This window comes from Mastigoproctus giganteus, chromosome 10 (genome assembly GCF_048544385.1).
Source record: "Mastigoproctus giganteus isolate SK-2022 chromosome 10, ASM4854438v1, whole genome shotgun sequence".
NCBI lineage: Eukaryota > Metazoa > Arthropoda > Arachnida > Uropygi > Thelyphonidae > Mastigoproctus > Mastigoproctus giganteus.
The window spans coordinates 82,696,957-82,715,210 of NC_143584.1; the positions used below are offsets into that span (position 1 = coordinate 82,696,957).

The 18,254-nt window shown below is 38.5% G+C and overlaps 1 protein-coding gene across 1 annotated transcript in view; it reads right to left on the minus strand.

The window, feature by feature from the left end:
• The window catches only part of LOC150079124 (uncharacterized), a 243,579-nt gene that overhangs the window by 69,351 nt on the left and 155,974 nt on the right, over positions 1-18,254 (minus strand). The window contains exon 6 of the mRNA XM_090383381.1: positions 10,230-10,414. Within this exon, the coding sequence (XP_090239507.1) occupies positions 10,230-10,414 (185 nt within the window). The remainder of the gene's footprint in view (positions 1-10,229; positions 10,415-18,254) is intronic.

Here is an 18,254-nt window from a genome sequence, read left to right on the forward strand (position 1 = left end):
CCACTTCAAGCCTCCAATAAGCAAAGTGGTGGTATTTCACTGGTTGATGAAAGTCATCTACCACCTGAAAATTTGTGGAACATCCTGAATGTCTGCAGACCCGCAGAGAGCCAAACCAAATGCTGCACAACTCCTCAAATCACACATCAAACCACCCTCAACATTTCCACCAACACGACGCTGCTGCACGCGCGACACAGGAACCTGAGCGACCAAGCCATGCAGCCCTGTACCATCCGGATCCAAAACCCCAACCACCTCTTCCAAGCTTCTTTCAATAATTTTTTTATTATTTATTATTTATTTTTTATATTTATTTTATTTTATTTAATTTAATTTTTTTTCTTCACTTTTTATTTGTATTTATTTACTTATTTATTTTTGCTTGTTCCCTGGGTTTGGGCTTCCCGATGGACAGGATTTTATTATCTAGTTTTTATTATTTTCTTACATATATATATATAATTTTATTATTATTATTTTTTTTTAATTTATTTATTTTTTTGTTTTGCTCTGATATTAGGGCAGTAAGAGCTGGTAAACCAGAGCATTCGGAAGGCGGTCGCGATACGTGCGCAGTTGTGGTCTACCTCCACTGGTTTGAACGGACACTGGGCAGGCTTTCCAGGTGATCGCCTGCCTGGTGACAGGATGGCCAGAGGCAACAAAGCAGCACAGCAACACGCGCACTGCACGAACATAGTATTGCACACGTTTTTGGCCTTTTACAGTGCTTTCTGTGGTCATCACAGTGTGCAGGGGCAGGGATGAATTCACGTTCAGGTGCCGTCCTACATAAGATACTACACGTCTACATACATAATAAAGTCTCCTTCTCCACATGGACACTCGGCACGAGCAACATTCCAAGCCATCAAAAAACTAGCCTCGCCCGCTCTGCCATCTTCGCAACCAAAAGAAGACAAGAGTCCCCGCCGCCCACGAAGACCAGACTGCAAGGACCCAAGCTTCTCTGTTTGCAACCCTGAACCGAGTGGACATTGAGTCGAAAAGCAGGGATGACCCACTTCGCAATGTCGATGCAAACCGCCCACTCCGCAGTTTGCAACTATAACACAACAAACAAGACGCAATGACCCTCCATCATTGTCAACGAAAGCAAAATCCTCCACCCCCCTGAAAGACCCCATTTTCATGTTCATATTTTTGATATTTTTGATATTTTCTGAGGACATGTTATCAAAAAATCCAAACAAATTCAATTCGAAAGTCTGAAATTGAAACAAAACAATTCAATCAATCTATGGCGCGGAAAAATTACACTCCGCAAACAAGCTCAAATTGCTCAATAAAAAAAAGTCCACCCACCAGAGCCCCTGAAAAAGCATGAAAAGCACCGCTGGCTGATGGCGCCAGCAGCGCAAACACATTTATAATCAAAACAAAAATAGCAAAATATCCAGACATAAAAAAAAAAAAATAAACACAATATAAAATCCGTACAAACCAAGGTATGGGTGTTGGACCCCAATGATGCTAATCTGGAAGACCAGCAGCATCACTGAGAGGTCCCTTGATACATTATGCTAACTAGAAACGTATTTAACACAATTAAAAATTTGAATTCCCTACAACTTACTGTATACAGAAACGATGGCTGCAAGATTCAAATCAGGTCCTTGAGGTTGTCACAGACATTCTCTCAGATATGCCAGACAAGCTGTTCTTGCTACCTGGGAGTCTAAAACGCTGATGGAACTGATATTCGGGTGACACTCAAGTCAAAGTGGACCCAATTTCGGCGAAGTCCGGACGGTCTATGACAGCCAAATCCTCTGCTTGCACCTTCACGATGGTGGGACTGTTAGTAACCCTGGGTATAACCTTCATGCATAAGTACATGGTGGGTGATCACCCAGGTTTGAACCAACGTAAGCAGGGGTCGAGGTGTGGCGCCCACACCACATGGAGGAACGCCGCCCCCTCTATGTTACCAGGCAGTACTAGGTGGTAGATGACTCTCATCAACCGGTGAAATACCACCACTTTGCTTATTGGAGGCTTGAAGTGGTGGAACCCATGTTTAGTCTCTAGAGCTAAGTTCCGGCCAACCCTTCCCTATCTCTTCCATCATGCAGTATGATTGATGATTTTTGAGGTTATGATGAATGTCGTGGCGAGATCCAATATTCCTTACATTTCGAGGGTACAGCTCTAAAACGGTGTTCGCAGGCCGGCCGCTAGTTAGTACACCGGACTGAACCTATTGGTAACTCTCTAGGAAGCTTCCGGATCAGCTAGTGTATAATCTTGCTACCTCTACTCTACCAGATAGTGACTGGAGGGAGTCCGAGTAGTGTGTATGCGGGGAGCATTGTCGAGGCAACGTTATGTCAAGGATATGGGTATATTCTTACCACATGTATGCCATATCCAAAAATTTCATTACTTCACACAGCATGTCCCACCCACTTTTTCTTACTATTGAATACACCATGAATTCTCAAAATAATAGAGCAAGCTTATCTGCGAAAAGATCTAAACCTCCCAAGGACTTTCTAATTCATTTCACAAATATACGTGGTCTCAATTCTAATCTCAATGATGTCCATTTCCACTTGCAGTCTTCCAAACCCCATGTACTTTTTCTGACTGAATCTCAGTTATCAGTTGATTCAACTACTGCTCATCTCAGATGTCCAAATTATTTGCTGTATGATTCCTTTCGACTCAAAGGTGGTACTCGTGCATATGTCCGTTCTGATATTCCCTGTCAGAGACTTGGCAATTTGGAATCTCCTCTCTTTGATCTTCTCTGGCTTAAAATCTCTCTACCTCATTGTGTAAAATTCATCTGTTGTCTCTACCGTTCTCCCAACTCCACTAATCACTTGGAGCTCTTTGACTTCCTCTCTTTGCAACTTGACTTTCTCCAGTCCAACTTTCCTAACAGTGAGGTAATTTTCCTTGGTGATTTTAACGTTCACAACTCCAGCTGGCTTCCGTTTTCTAGTCACACAGACCCAGCAGGTCGAGATGCTGAGGCTTTTGCAATTACTAATGACCTAGCACAGACTGTTCATTTACCTACAAGAATACCGGACAATCCTAATCATACAGCCAATATGCTTGATCTTTTTCTCACAAACAACCCTTCTAAGTTGAAGTGAGAGGTCCTTTAGGCACTTCAGATCACAACTTGGTGATTGTCTCTTCTCCAATGGAACCTTTATCTCATGGCTATTCCCAACCTCGTATTGTTTGGCATTACAAGAATGCAAAATGGGATGACCTGCGAGACTTCTTTTCTTCTTTTCCTTGGTCTGATTACCGTTTCAAAACTTCTGATGTCAACGTTTGCTCAGATCGTGTCAGTGAAATTATTCTTGCAGGAATGGAATCCTTTATCCCACACTCCACTTTAAAATCTCGTCCTTTATCTAAACCTTGGTTTTCCAATAAATGTGCTAAGGTTGTTCAAGAGAAGAATGTTGCATATCGTAATTGACTTCTTTCTAATTCTTCAGTTTCATTTTCTGCCTACACCAAAGCTCGCAACAATTGTAAAGCAGTTATTAATCAGTCCAAACTAGAGTTTGAACAAGCTAAGAGTAGAAAACTTGCTTCTTGCCCTAATGGTAGCCGAGCGTTCTGGTCTCTTGCCAAAGCTATTGGCCGCAACTTTTGCCCATCTCTGCTCCCACCTCTGTCCAAACCAGACAGTTCTGTTGTCACTTCAGCCAAGGATAAAGCTGACCTGCTAGCATCCCATTTTTCTTTGAGCTCATGTATTAATGATCTTGGTAAAACACCTCCCAACACGCTCCATTCAATGCCTCCTGTGGTCTTCCATCAAAAGGATATCAGAAGGATTTTGATGAATCTTGATGCTAAGAAAGCTCCAGTTCCGGATGGTATTTCTCCACTCGTTCTCAAAACCTATGCTCCTGAACTTACTCCTATTCTTGGCCACTTTTTCACTTTCTTATATCAAAGGTGTTTTTCCTTCTGCTTGGAAATTTGCTCATATCCAGCCAGTTCCTAAAAAGGGTGACAAATCCCTCCCATCCAATTATCGTCCCATTGCAGTTACTTCTACTCTTTCTAAAGTAATGGAGAAATCAATTAACCGCCAACTCTTAAACTACCTAGAAACCTTCCGTCTGATCAACGATCGCCAGTATGGATTCCGTCAGTGTCGATCCACTGGTGATATTCTGGCTTATGTTACCCATTTATGGACTAATTCAATGGAAGGGTTCGGTGAAACACAAGTAGTTGCTCTTGACATCTCAAAGGCTTTTGATCGTGTTTGGCATAAAGGTCTTCTAAACAAGCTTCCATCTTATGGTTTGCCAACTGTTTTTAGTAAATTGTTATCCAGTTTTCTCTCTGATCGCTCACTGAGGGTGATGGTAGATGGCTCTTTGTCTTCTAACTTCTCCACTAATGCCGGTGTCCCCCAAGGTTCAGTTCTTTCCCCCACTCTTTTCCTCTTGTATATCAATGACCTTCTTCCATTGACTGGAAATCCTATCCATAGTTTTGCCGATGATAGCACATTGCATTCAGCTTTCCATTTTGAGAAACCTTGTCCAGCTGAATCAACTTCAAGTTCTCGAAAATCTGCTGCCAATTCCTTAAATGACGATCTTCAGGTAATTCTCCAGTGGGGCAAAGACAACTTAGTTGATTTCAACCCTTCTAAAACTCAATCTTGTCTTATATCTCGCAAAAAGGATTCTTCTGCTCCTATGCTTATCTTTAGTGACACTCCGATTTCTAGGCAAAATGATATATCTCTTTTGGGGATTACCCTGACTTCTAATCTCTCTTGGCACAAGCACATTACAAATATTGCTTCCTCTGCATCTAAAAAACTTGGTTTTCTCTTTCGCTCTCGGCGTTACTTTTCTCCCAAACAGCTGCTCACTCTGTATAAATCGCAAATCCGCCCTGCCATGGAATATTGTTCCCACATCTGGGGTGGTGCCCCCAAAACCTCTCTCAGGCTTCTTGATTCCATTCAGAAGAGGGCAGTTAGGTTAATTAATGATTCATCTCTAACAGAGTCTCTCCACTCGCTTTCTCATAGACGCACTGTTTCTGCTGCATGCCTCTTCTACAGATATTTCCATGGGCACTGTTCTTCTGAATTGGCTTCTATAATTCCCGCTCTCTCTTTCAAAACAGTCCGAACACGTGCCGCCACCAGTCAACATCCATTTACTGTCCAACTTCAAACCCACAGAACCAACTTTTCATCTTCCTCATTTATTCATTCAACTGCTGTTTTCTGGAACAACCTTCCTTCATACGTATTTCCTGAAAATTACAATCTACAGAAGTTCAAGTCCAATATCAACAAATATCTTCTTTCGTCTTCTCAACCTCCAACCCAAGCACGGTACTAAGTACTATAGGTTATAATACCTCTCGTGTTTGGGGTTCTCATAAAAAAAAAAAAAAATGAAAAAACGGTTTCACGTATATTAAGTACTAACCTACAAAAAACTATCTAAATTAAAAATAACGAGCGTAACTAGAATTATAAAGCAACTTATGGAGTACAATATAATATGACAATTATGTAAATAAAATAACAAAATACTTATGCTTTTTTGGAGCTTGTAATTCAGCTGGTTATTATGCATAGCTGCCAATGTTTGACTTTCAAACATTGGCAGCTGTGAGGAGAAAAACAGGAGGTTTTTGTAAAGTCCACACTACAATAGAAATTAAATTTCACTAGCAAAATACATATTTCATATTAAAATACAGCCGTAGGACTGTTTACTAGTACAGTATTCTTTAAGACATTAACTTAGCTAGGATTTTTCCATCTGGATTATCTGTTAGACATCAACTAATTACAACTGCTTTGAGAAATATACTAATGGGCTTTGCATCTCTTCAGAAATGCCAAGTAAAAGTTTTGTTTATTACAATGGCACTGCTATTCAGACTTTGCTGTCAAGAGCATTTCCAAAGCTTTACCAGAAAAAGAAAATCTAAACTCAATTTTTTGAGTTTAGATTTTTAATTGTTAAAAAAACCAAGCATAACTTGATATAATTTGTTATATTTCAAGCTTACTCATGCACTTGTCATTTTCCCAACGAAAAACCACTATGGATCAGTAGGATCAGTCAATTTCCCAACCAAAAACCACAATGGATCAGTTTCTTCTTTAATAATAGTAATTAGATCCACATTACTTTAATAATAGTAATGTGGATCAATTCCTTCTTTAATAATAATAGTCTGATGGGATCTCACACTGAAACTAACATGAGTGATTCTGAAAAACATCTACTGCTTTGTATATTTCTTTAACTTTATGATGAATATTCCAACTCTTCCCAACCAATTTATTGACTCTTAGTTGTCATTAGCATAGTGGAAGGTCTGGTGTTATCATATCCCACACTACTATTTGTAACATTGTCAATAGCACTAATGGGACTGTTATCAAGTCTGTTAAGAAATCTGCTTTTTTTAAATCTTGTGCAAATAGTTTAGTGTGTGAAGATAGTAATATTGCAGAAATACTCTTTCTCTGCATTCCATGAAGTCAAAAGGAAAAGATCCCCAAAAAAAAAAAAAAAAAACATATCACAAAAAATTCTTTTTCAGCTGTCAGTGTAGACAAGGATAGATGAGGGTTATTGAAGGACTCAAAGGCCAGGTCTATAGGACACTTCGATTCCGCTTCATAATGGTAGTATCATGATTTGCCATTGGTTGCATATATAAAGATTATAATGATTTATGCACCAACATCGAGCTATGATGATGAAGAGGTTGAAGAAATGTACACCAAAATTGAGAGTCTTCTAGATGAGCCGAAAACCCACTACACTATTATTATGGGGGACTTCAATGCTCAGGTTGGAAAAAGACAAAACAGTGCAGAAAGGGGAACTATAGGAAATTTTGGAATTGGTGAAAGAAATGAAAGAGGTGAAAGACTTGTGGAATTTGCAGAATCTCAAGAACTGTCAGTAATGAACACTTTTTTCAAGAAAAGGGTGAACAGAAAGTGGACATGGAAGAGTCCAAATGGATTAACTACTAATGAAATCGACTTCATCCTCACTAACAGAAGATATATTGTGAATGATGTTACCGTCCTGAATAAGGTAAATGTTGGAAGTGATCACAGAATGGTAAGATGTAAACTTGATATAGATGTAGGAAAGGAAAAAACTGACTCGAGTAAATAATACAAAGATCTTTGAGATAACAGAAGATGAGAAAAAGCAGTATGTACTGGAACTTAAGAACAAGTTTGAGCTTCTGCAGACTGCTCAGGACCAAGATATCGACAAAGAATATTACAACTTTCTGAAAGTGATAAAGCCCATGAAACCTATAGGGAAAAAGAAATCCAAAGAAGAAAAAATTAGTCAAGAAACACTTGTCATGATGAACCAAAGACAACAAATGAACAAGAAAACCACTGACAGGGAGAAAATTGAGTATACTGAGTTATGCAAAGCCATTAGAAAGAGACTCAGAGAGGACATAAGAAGATTTACCACAAGAAAAGTAGAACAAGCATTAAGAGAAAACAAAGGATTTAAATCAGCAGCCATGAGCAGTAATACAGAAAGACAAATGATACTGAAACTGAAGAACAGCGATGGTGTACTTATAAACAGCAGAGAAGGCATAATTCAAATAGCAGAAGACTACTATAGAGAATTATACAAGGAGCAGGGGAATGATGCCAGCAGTGGGGAAGATGGATTGCAAAGTAGCAACACATATGACATACCCGATATTCTTCCTGATGAGGTAGAAAATGCATTGAAGAAAATGAAGAATCAGAAAGCCCCGGGGGAAGATGAAGTTACTGTAGAGTTGTTAAAATTGGGAGGAAGAGGCATAACACAAAAACTGGCAAAGGTCTTCACAAAGTGCATTAGAAAAGGTGTGATGCCTAAGCAGTGGAATAATGCAATCATAGTTTTGCTGCATAAGAAAGGAGATAAATCAGAAATTGGAAATTATAGACCAATTAGCTTGTTATCCCACATCTACAAGTGGTTCACAAGGGTCATTACTAACAGATTAGAAAGAATACTTGATGAGAATCAACCGAAAGAGCAAGCTGGCTTTAGGACAGGATTCTCAACTATGGATCACCTTCACGTAATATCACAGCTAATGGAGAAAGCAAATGAATATAAAACACCATTATGCCTGGCATTTGTGGATTATGAAAAGGCATTTGACTCCATACAGCATAAGGCAATGTTTCGGGCACTGCAAAGACAAGGCATAGATACCCCATATATCATGATTTTGAACAAAATATATGAGAGTGCTACCTCCTTTATTAGAATAGACAAAGACAGTAGGAAATTTAAAATTGAGAAAGGAGTTCGACAAGGAGGCACAATATCTCTGAAGCTGTTTTACTGCTGCCCTTGAGGAAGCTTTCAGAAGATTAGACTGGTCGCAGAAAGGAGTCAATGTGAGCGGAGAGTACCTAAACCATTTACGATTTGCAGATGACATTGTGGTCATAAGCCACGATTCCAAAGAATTAGAGGAAAATGTTAATCAGTTATGCATGTTAGTAAGGATTTTGGACTAAAGATGAATATGGCTAAAACAAAAGTAATGATGAACAAGTATGCCACAGAAAGGGAAATAATGATTGAAGGAGCAGTAATTGAAAAGGTGGAGTCATATACTTATCTGGGACAAGTTATTAGCTGTAATAATAATAAATGGCTGGAAGTCAAGAGAAGAATAAATTTTGGATGGATAACATTCAGGAAATATAGTCACATACTGAAGAGCAATATCCCGGTTTGTCTGAAACGTAAAATAATGAACCAATGTATACTCCCCACCATGACTTATGGAAGTGAAACTTGGGCACTCACCAAAAGAATGGAAGGGAAGCTGAAAACATGGATTAGGCAGCAAACTCAAGTAAAGGACATTCTTATCAAAACTAAAGAACTAAAATGGTCTTGGGCAGGACACATAGCTCGAAGAGATGATGACAGATGGACTAAGAAAATAACAGAATGGTATCCAAGAGGAGCTAGAAGAAAACCTGGAAGACAAAGGCAGAGATGGATAGATGAAATTCATGAGTTTGTGGGTAGTAAATGGATGGCCAGTGCTCAAAAAAGAAGGAACTGGAAAGCTGCTGGAGAGGCCTTCATCCTGCAGTGGATTTAAAATGGCTGATGATGACGATGATGATGCATATATGAAAAAAAAAACTTTCTATTGTCACAATGGTCCAAATCATACCCTGTCACTCAAGTGTCTTTGTTTCTTCAGTTTTCCAAAATGCAAATGTTTGTAAATAATACTGTATTTAGATCCATGGTCAATAAAATCAATGGGGTTTCGAGTAACTAACTAGTAATTTAGCTTGTTCGTGAAGTACTAAGGCATGGCTAATAATCAGAGTGTCAATTACCTCATTAATCAAAATGAATTTATTTTATTTCACCAAAGCATCTGCTTCAAAAACTGTCTTGGCATAATGGCAGGAAGAATTGGCCTAGCCACTCAGCACCCAAGATTATATTCAGTTCGCTAAATTGTGCACAATCATTTTGCTGCTGTCACAGCCTCCAAAATAGACTGTATGCAATCTTCTGTGGGTCTCTTTATAGTGTGTTTCACTTGTCCTCCTTCTGCTTAATGTAAGAGTATATAACATTGCTCTTTTGCTGGCATATATAATGGTCAAAAAGTACACTCATCTAGGTAACACAAACATTAATAGGTACCTGTGGACTCTAAGATTTGCCATATAAGTATGACAATGCTTTAGTCATAATTATGCATGCATGTAGGCTATAGGTTCATTTTACTGAGGTGAGAGTTTAATACATTAATTATATCATGGGATTTTTAATCCACTTGGAAGGAGAACCACCTGACTTTATGGTTTTTCATCTGATTTCACAAATCAGAAGAAAAACCATATTTATTATAAAGCAACTTTTAGCACCAGCTATTTCAGCCATAGTGAGAAGAAAGCCAAAAAATGTCTCTGCCCTTGCCAATCCAGATTGACTCAATCCCAGGTTGAAAAGGATGGCCAGAAAAGCACAGAGCAAAAGTATTAAATATTGGATTTTTTGGGGGAGGGGGGATATTTCAATCATTTGCATTCTCTAAAATTCAATTTTGTATATTCTTATTATAAAAAAAGGCTCCACAGAATTTTATTTTGATAATTAAAATTACAACTGAATAATCTGGTAGACACAAATAGAAATACTCACTTAGGATCAAATTTTGGAGTGATAAACTGAGTTTCAGATGATAAAGGCTGTTCCACTGATGGTCCAGTAAAATGTCTTTCAGCTATTCCTGTTTCATTTGAAGACCCTTTACTTGCTTCTTGCATTTCTAATTCATTTTTGTCTACAGTATCATGTAGATTAATATTCTGTTTTTTCCTTTTATTCTAGAAAATAATTTGTACTTATTAGCACAATTCTCATACCCACTATCCTTTCAATTGAAAAACTGGAAATATTATTCCTTCTATATAGACTGGTGTTCAAAGAAAGTGCATCACCCCTTAAAATTTTAATTGTCGTCCAAATAGTGTAAGTATGTGGCAATATTTCTTACAGATTGCATCAGATAAGAATTTACAAACTAAACAAACAAAATTAACAAACTAAAGATAAGATTAACAAACTAAATGAAGCACTGACATCCACACATGAGAAGTTATTCAGGGAGCGGAATTCCAGAGGTGAGTTAAATTCTGGCAGTGAGCTAGATGATTTCGTAATAACTGAGAGTAGAGTGGAGGAGAAATTGTTGAAGATAAACACAAGAAAGGCATCTGGGGTGGATGGGATCTATCTAGTTATATTAAAGTAAGCAAGCAAACCCTTGGCCATAATTATGAGAGCAGACTCAGGGGAGGTCTCCACGCACTGGAGATGTGCAAATGTTTCCCCAATTCACAAAGGGGGAATCGAAGGGTGACACGAGTAATTACAGACCAGTTAGTTTAACTTCTGTTCAGGGTAAAATAATGGAGTCACTGGTTAAAGATGCATTGCAGGATCATCTAGACAAGACTGCAGCAATAATTCATCACAGCATGGGTTTGTTAAGAGAAAGTCTAGTCTGACAAATTTGACTGAATACTATGATTTGGTTACAAAGAAACTGGATGCAAAAAATAATTTTGATATCATATACTTGGATTTCAGGAAAACCTTTGACACTGTTGCACATGGAAGACTACTGTACAAATTGGAGCAGAATGGTATTAAGGGTAAGTTGCTACAATGGATAAAAGGATGGTTGAGTGAGAGAAGACAGAGGGTGGTAATCAATGGGTGCTGCTCTTCGTGGACTAATGTTATTAGTGGAGTCCCACAGGGTTCAGTTTTGGGTCCTCTGTCTGTTGTTTTTTTTTTATCAATGATATTGATGAAGGTATATCAGGCATAGTGTCGAAGCTTGCAGATGATACAAAGGTTGGCAGGGTTGTTAATGACACTAATGACTGTACGCTACTGCAACAGGATCTAGAAATTTTGGGAAGATGGGATGAGAAGAGGCAACTGAAGTTTAACATTGACAAATGCAAAGTACTGCATGTGGATAAAAGTAACCCCAGAGGAACATAAGAACTGTGCAGTACTACGTGTAGGGTGGTAGAAAATGAAAAAGACCTGGGAGTAATTGTGCAGTCAGATATGAAGTTTTCTGAGCAATGCAGACAGGTTGCCAGGGCAGGTCATGGCATTTTGTCAATGATATATAGGAATTTTGCTAGCAGGGAAAAGGAGGTGATTGTCCCTCTGTATAAAGCAATCATCAGGCCCCACCTTGAGTACTGTGTACAGGTCTGGAGGCCTCATTTTAGGAAGAATGTAGATTTGCTTGAGCGTGTACAGAGAAGGGCAACAAGATTGGTGATGGGAATGAAGGGATCCTCTTACCAAGAGAGGATTAAGTTCTGCAAATTGCAGTGGCTGGAGACTAGGCACCTGTGCGGTGATCTGATTGAGGTGTATAAGACCTTGAATTGGTTAAGCATGCTGAATTCTGTTGGGATTCTTCTACTTGTTTAGATTACAAACTGAACGGGGCATAAATTTAAATTAAGACAAGACAGATGTAGAATAGAGGTGCAGAAGTTTGCCTTTAGCCAGTGGGTGGTTAATTGCTGGAAAAAACTTCCATCTCTCAATGTGGAAGTTGATAGGTTAAATAAATTTAAGGAGGAACCGGACAAACATTTAGAGGGATTTGTTTTGTAAAATTTTTTTTTTTTTGTCTGATAATGCATAAGCTCATACAATTGCTTTCTTGCATCACATGCCACTACTACTACATTAAGCTTATTATGCAAAAAAACATAGGGGCATTTATATAAGGCATTTTCGAACGAAAAGCATTTTTATGTTTTGTAGCATTTTTCTTACATTTTAGGAAAAGTCAACTTGTTTTGCAAAAATAAATCAGGTCATAGAGATAACAGCTTTGATAATAACTCAGTACTTAAAGGGGTAAGAGTGAAATCACACTACAAATAAAATTTTTGAAAATACAAAATTTGAGAGGTTTAATTACCGTACAAAGTGACACTAAAACTGTAGTGGGATCTTGAGTACAAAAGGGGTAGAAAGTTTAGAAAGATAAATAATGTTTCTAAAATTTTTAGTGACCCTTGACTCTAATCTGGAGGCAAAAAGTCTTGTTAAAAAACCTTTAGTCATTGAACATGGAGAAAAAAAAATCCTTTGATTAATTATTGTTTATTTGGTTTTTAGGAGCATTAGCAACTAAGACCATATTGCTCCGGGATATGCGGTGGTCATTCCCTGACCTTTCCGCATCCTCCGTATTTGGTGGTGACGGGCTCGAACCCCGGTCTAATCAAGAAGCGTGTGCTACGCACTGCCGCTCCTTCCCACCTGGCTACGGAGGCGCCCCTTTGATTAATACTAAGTTTATTCAGGATATATATAAAAAATAAAAGTAATAATAATAAAAAGTCATAAATAAAAGACAAAAATCACACTACTGCAAGAAAATTTGGCGAAGGTAAAGGAAACCTGCACAAGAAGCATGCAAAAGTTCGATGAAATTTACTGGTAAAAGTACTTTGCCATAATGACATTTGTATTGTTGCTCACTCGGTAAACAGACAGTGGGTGTTCAGTCAGGAGTAGAAATTGAATCTCATGGGAGCTTGAAACCCTCCAGAATTGGAGGGGTTAACGTGACCTTTTTTCTTTAGAATCACTGGTGGACTAGTGGATAAATTGTTTATTAAGAATAAAAAAAAAAGGCAAAGGAAGACGAAACAAGAAGAACGGGAAACTTCTGCCATTTGTTACAAACATTTTTTACGATGCCAGAACTTTCAATATGACTCTGTTCGTGATTCATTTAGTTAATTCAATTAGTGATTCTAAAGAAAAAAGGTCAGGTTATCCCCTCCACTTTGGGAGGGTTTCAAGCTCCCATGGAATTCAACTTCTACTCCAGACCAATAACACCCACCGTCTGTTTACCGATCGAGCAACAATTCAAATGCCATTACGGCAAAGTACTTTTACCGGTAAATCTCATCGAACTTTTGCGTGCTTCTCGTGCAGGCTTCTTTACCTTAGCTGAAAATTTGATAACACATTTACTGTAACTACATTAAATGTGTCAGAAAAGTCTTTCAGAGAAAAAATCATGCATGTGATCAGTGAGTATACAAAAGACTTACTTTAAAATATGTAATTTTTCATTTTAATCATAGCACCTAAGCATGAAACTTGTATACACACACACATATACCATATTTCCCCATGTATAAGATGCACCTTTTTTCTAAAAATTTGGGGTATAAAAACTGGGTGCGTCTTATACAGTGGTTGTAGATTTTTTTACTTGCATTTCCCTCTTTTTCTCACTTGTTGTTTTTGCACTCATTGTTTCGCACTTGTTACCAGTATATTAGGTTACATTTTGCCACATTCTGCCCAGAAATGGCTCAGAAAAGATTTTCGTACAGTGCTGAATTCAAGTTAAAAGTGATCCAGTTTGCAAAAGTGAATGGAAATCGTGCTGCTGAACGTAAGTTTGGTCCTCCTCCAACTGAGAAAACAATCCGAGACTGGCTACGGGAAGAAGAAATCGTACTGAAAACGCCACGGCAGAAGAAGGCCATGAGAGGCAAGTCAGCAAAATGGCCTGATTTAGAGAGGGAATTGAAGATATGGATTGAGGAGCAAAGAGCAATTGGAATTCCTGTATCCACAAAGATGGTTCAGCACGAGGCAACATGAATTGCTGATGAAAAATAAGTTACTGATTTCAGAGGAGGATACAATTGGTGCTTCAGGTTCATGAAATGGAATGGACTAAGCTTGCGTACACGCGCCAGACTTGCCCAAAAGATGCCTGAAAGCTATGAGCAGAAAGTCCTTGAATTTCATTGTTTTGTCGTTCAATGTCGGAAGACACATCAGTTTGAGTTGGGACAGATTGCAAATATGGATGAAGTCCCCCTTCAATTTGATGTCCCAAGTAACAGAACTGTTGATAAGAAGGGGGTGAAAACTGTAACTGTGAAGACAAGTGGACAGGAAAAGAGCCATTATACGGAATCAAGTTGCCTCCTATGCTGATTTCAAACGCAAAACAATGCCAAAAGAAGACATTCTTCGAGGAGTGATTGTCCACGTTCCTGACAAGGGTTGGATAAATCAGGATGGGATGAAGATCTGGTTTGAGAAAGTTTGGAGCAGGAGACCAGATGGGCTCTTATGCAAACCTGCCCTATTGGTGCTTGATCAGTTCAGGGCACACATAACAAAAAACACAAAGATGATTGCTGCAGAGCGAAAAACAAAACTTGCCGTCATACCTGGAGGCTTGACATCCCAGCTCCAACCACTTGATGTCAGCATTAACAAACCCTTCAAAGCTGCCATGAGAGACGAATGGAACCAATAGATGACAATTTGACACCAGCAGAAGAGTGAAGAAACCAACTATAGGAGAAGTTTGTACCTGGGTGAAAATATCCTGGGATAATATCAAGATTGAGATCGTTGTCAAGTCATTTACGAAGTGTGGCATTTCAAATGCCATAGATGGAACTGAAGACAGTGATTCATCATCAGATACAGATGAGGACATGCTAATTGATGGGCGTTTTGACAGTGATGAGGAGTTGTATGAATTTTATGATGAATAAAACTTGAGTTCAATAACTTTATGTAATACATTTTTTTTTTTTTTTTTCAAATTTCAGGCCCCAAAATTAAGGTGTGTCTTATACATAGGGAAATACGGTATGTGTGTGTGTGTGTGTGTGTGTGTGTGTGTGTGTGTGTGTGTGTGTGTGTGTGTGTGTGTGTGTGTGTGTGTGTGTGTGTGTGTGTGTGTGCTATTAAGTGATCTAATAAAGTGAAAATTTCTTATAATTTCTAAAAATAATAAAATAAAATAAAGTAAATACAGTGATAAAGTAAAAATAATATATATATACAGTAGACTCTCGATTTTCCGGGTCAGATGGTAAAAAAATATTCCTGGATAATCGATTTCCCAGTTAATCCAAAAATACAGTAGTAAGTCCCCAACGTATGTAATAGATACGTTCCAGAACTTCTTACGTAAGTCGAGATTTGCATAACTCGGGAATGAATAATAAAATATTACTGCTATATCCTTGATATGCCAAAATTACAAAAACCACATAATATCCTCAGAGGAATTACGAAAAATATTTATATATTTTTCATTAGTTCAATTAAAAACTTTATCTGTGAACGGCAGTGAAGTAGCCGGAGTGGCACATAAGAAAAGAAAACATAAAAGGAAGAAAAAACACGTTATTGTATAGTACTGTAAAAACTGGTATGTATTCCCATAGCCTTGGTTATTATTATAGTTAACCTTCATTGGTGCCGACTGCTTCTCGTATTCTGTCCTTTATTGTGTTCGCCGTTGCACCAACAAATTCTGCGCAATACTTGTTAATGTTTGGCCATTTTCATACATCTTTATCATTTTAATTTTCTAACCCAAATCAATCGCTTTCCTTTTCTTGATAGACTTACTAGTACCGCTGTCACTTATTCTCTTAGTTGGCATCATGATAATGGTCAAAATGAAATTGTCTAAAAACAACATTATTATTATTAGCTACATGGTGCAAGGAAGCCTGAGGCTTATGCTGCACCAGCCAAAAAAAAAAAAATTCCCGAGTTACCCTGCGAGAATGAGAAGTACAAGGGAATCACCAAGAAAGAGAAGAATGATGATATCCAGCTCAGGACCCTGGGTGGCCCAAACTCATACTCACCAGATGTAAACTTCACAGGGTTAAGGCGAAAACTCACTATTATCACTCCACGCAAGCTCACATTTTACTAAAGCACATTTCTGGAGATCACTGCCAAAAACAATAAAAACAATTTGCACTTTCCGGGTTATTGGGCTTTTCTGTTAGTGCAATTCATTATAAACAGATAGTAAACTCGATCTTATTGAATTTGCGATAATATCAACAGCTGGAGTTCTGTGAGCTGTTACATTATGGTGAAATGTGTGTGTGTGTGTGTCTCCTTCACTTGAAAACTTCAGTCATATAAAAAAATTATAAATAATGTAACGTAAGTCCAAAATTAAGTAAGCCAGGGACTTGCTGTATCGAGAAAGGTTCAGCAACCTACGTAAAAAAAAACAACTCTTGCGTTTACCCATCATTTTCGCGATTTCTAAACAAAAAAAAAATTTACTATAAAAAAAAATTCTGACATCCCTGCATGCATAACAAAACTTGTCCTTTTGCAGTGCAATGGAACACAACAATCAACGCAATGCACTAAAACAAACTAAACATTTGGTTGTGTTTTTTTAGAACGGGGGGAAACAGCGGGGGGTGCAAGATAATAGGCACATTAATCTCCTAATGACGCCTTATAATGCCACTTTTTGTCGCTTATTTACAACTAGCAAAACATCAGTTTACACATATACAAAATCCATACACCTTTTAAACCTCTGGCATTGACAGTGTTCTGTTTCACACCCACAAAGTATACTACACGGAAATGGGGAAACCCCTGGTGCCGTTTGACACTAAACACACTGTACACATCTGTTTATACCTATTCTATTTATTACTTGAATTTTATGATTTCTGGCTTTTTTTTTTTTTTTTTTTTTGAAATTTGGAATCATGAAGTGTCCCGGTTAATCCGATCCTGGTAAATAGATAGTCTGCTGTATATATATGCTCTTAAGTGATCTAATAAAGTGAAAATTTCTTATCAATTTCTAAAAATAAAGTAAATACACTAATAAAGTAAAAATAATATTATTATATGGCCAGCTTGAACAGTGCACATGACCAGTGAGTATACAAAAGACTTACTTAAAAATATGTGATTTTTTGTTTTAATCATAATATCTAAGCATGAAACTTGTACACACACACACACACACACACACACACACACACACACACACACACACACACACACACACACACACAGATGAGCCAAAACGTTATGACCAATGAGACGTTATGCAAATCAAAGCAACTGCAGGTGAACTGCGGGACGCGATACAAAAAACACCTGATACTGAGCTCTGTCAATTAGTGCTACTCTTGTTCTTCAGATGGGAGAGGCAGTGGACCTAAGCGAGTTTCACAAAGGCCAAATGGTAATGGCCAAACAACTGGGTCAGAGTATATCCGAAACAGCATGGCTGGTGGGATGCTCACGGTCAGCCATGGTTTGTACCTACTGAAAGTAGTCCAAGGAGGGAAAACGAATGATCCACCAGCAAGGTGTTAGATGACCACAGCTCATCGATGCTTGAGGTGAGCGAAGGCTCTCCCGGATGGTATGTGGTAACAGAAAGGAGACTGTGGCATAACTCAACGGTAATTGGAATGCTGGTGACAGGAGTAATGTGTCACAACACACAGTACATTGAACCCTGGTGAAAATCAGGGTGGCCTGGTGAACCCAGGCCACTCTGAGTGCCCATGCTAACCAAAGTTCAACGGCGACAGAGCCTACAATGGGCACACGAGCATTGAAACTGCACCTTGAGTGATTGGAAGAAGGTCGTATGGTCAGATGAATCATGTTTCCTGTTGCATCATGTGGACGGATGGGTATGTGTGCATCGGTTATCCGGGGAAGTGATGGTGCCTGGATGCACAATGGGATGAAAACAAACCGGTGGCGGCGGTATCATGCTTTGGGAAATGTTCTGCAATGATATCCTGGATCCAGTCATCCATGTGCTGG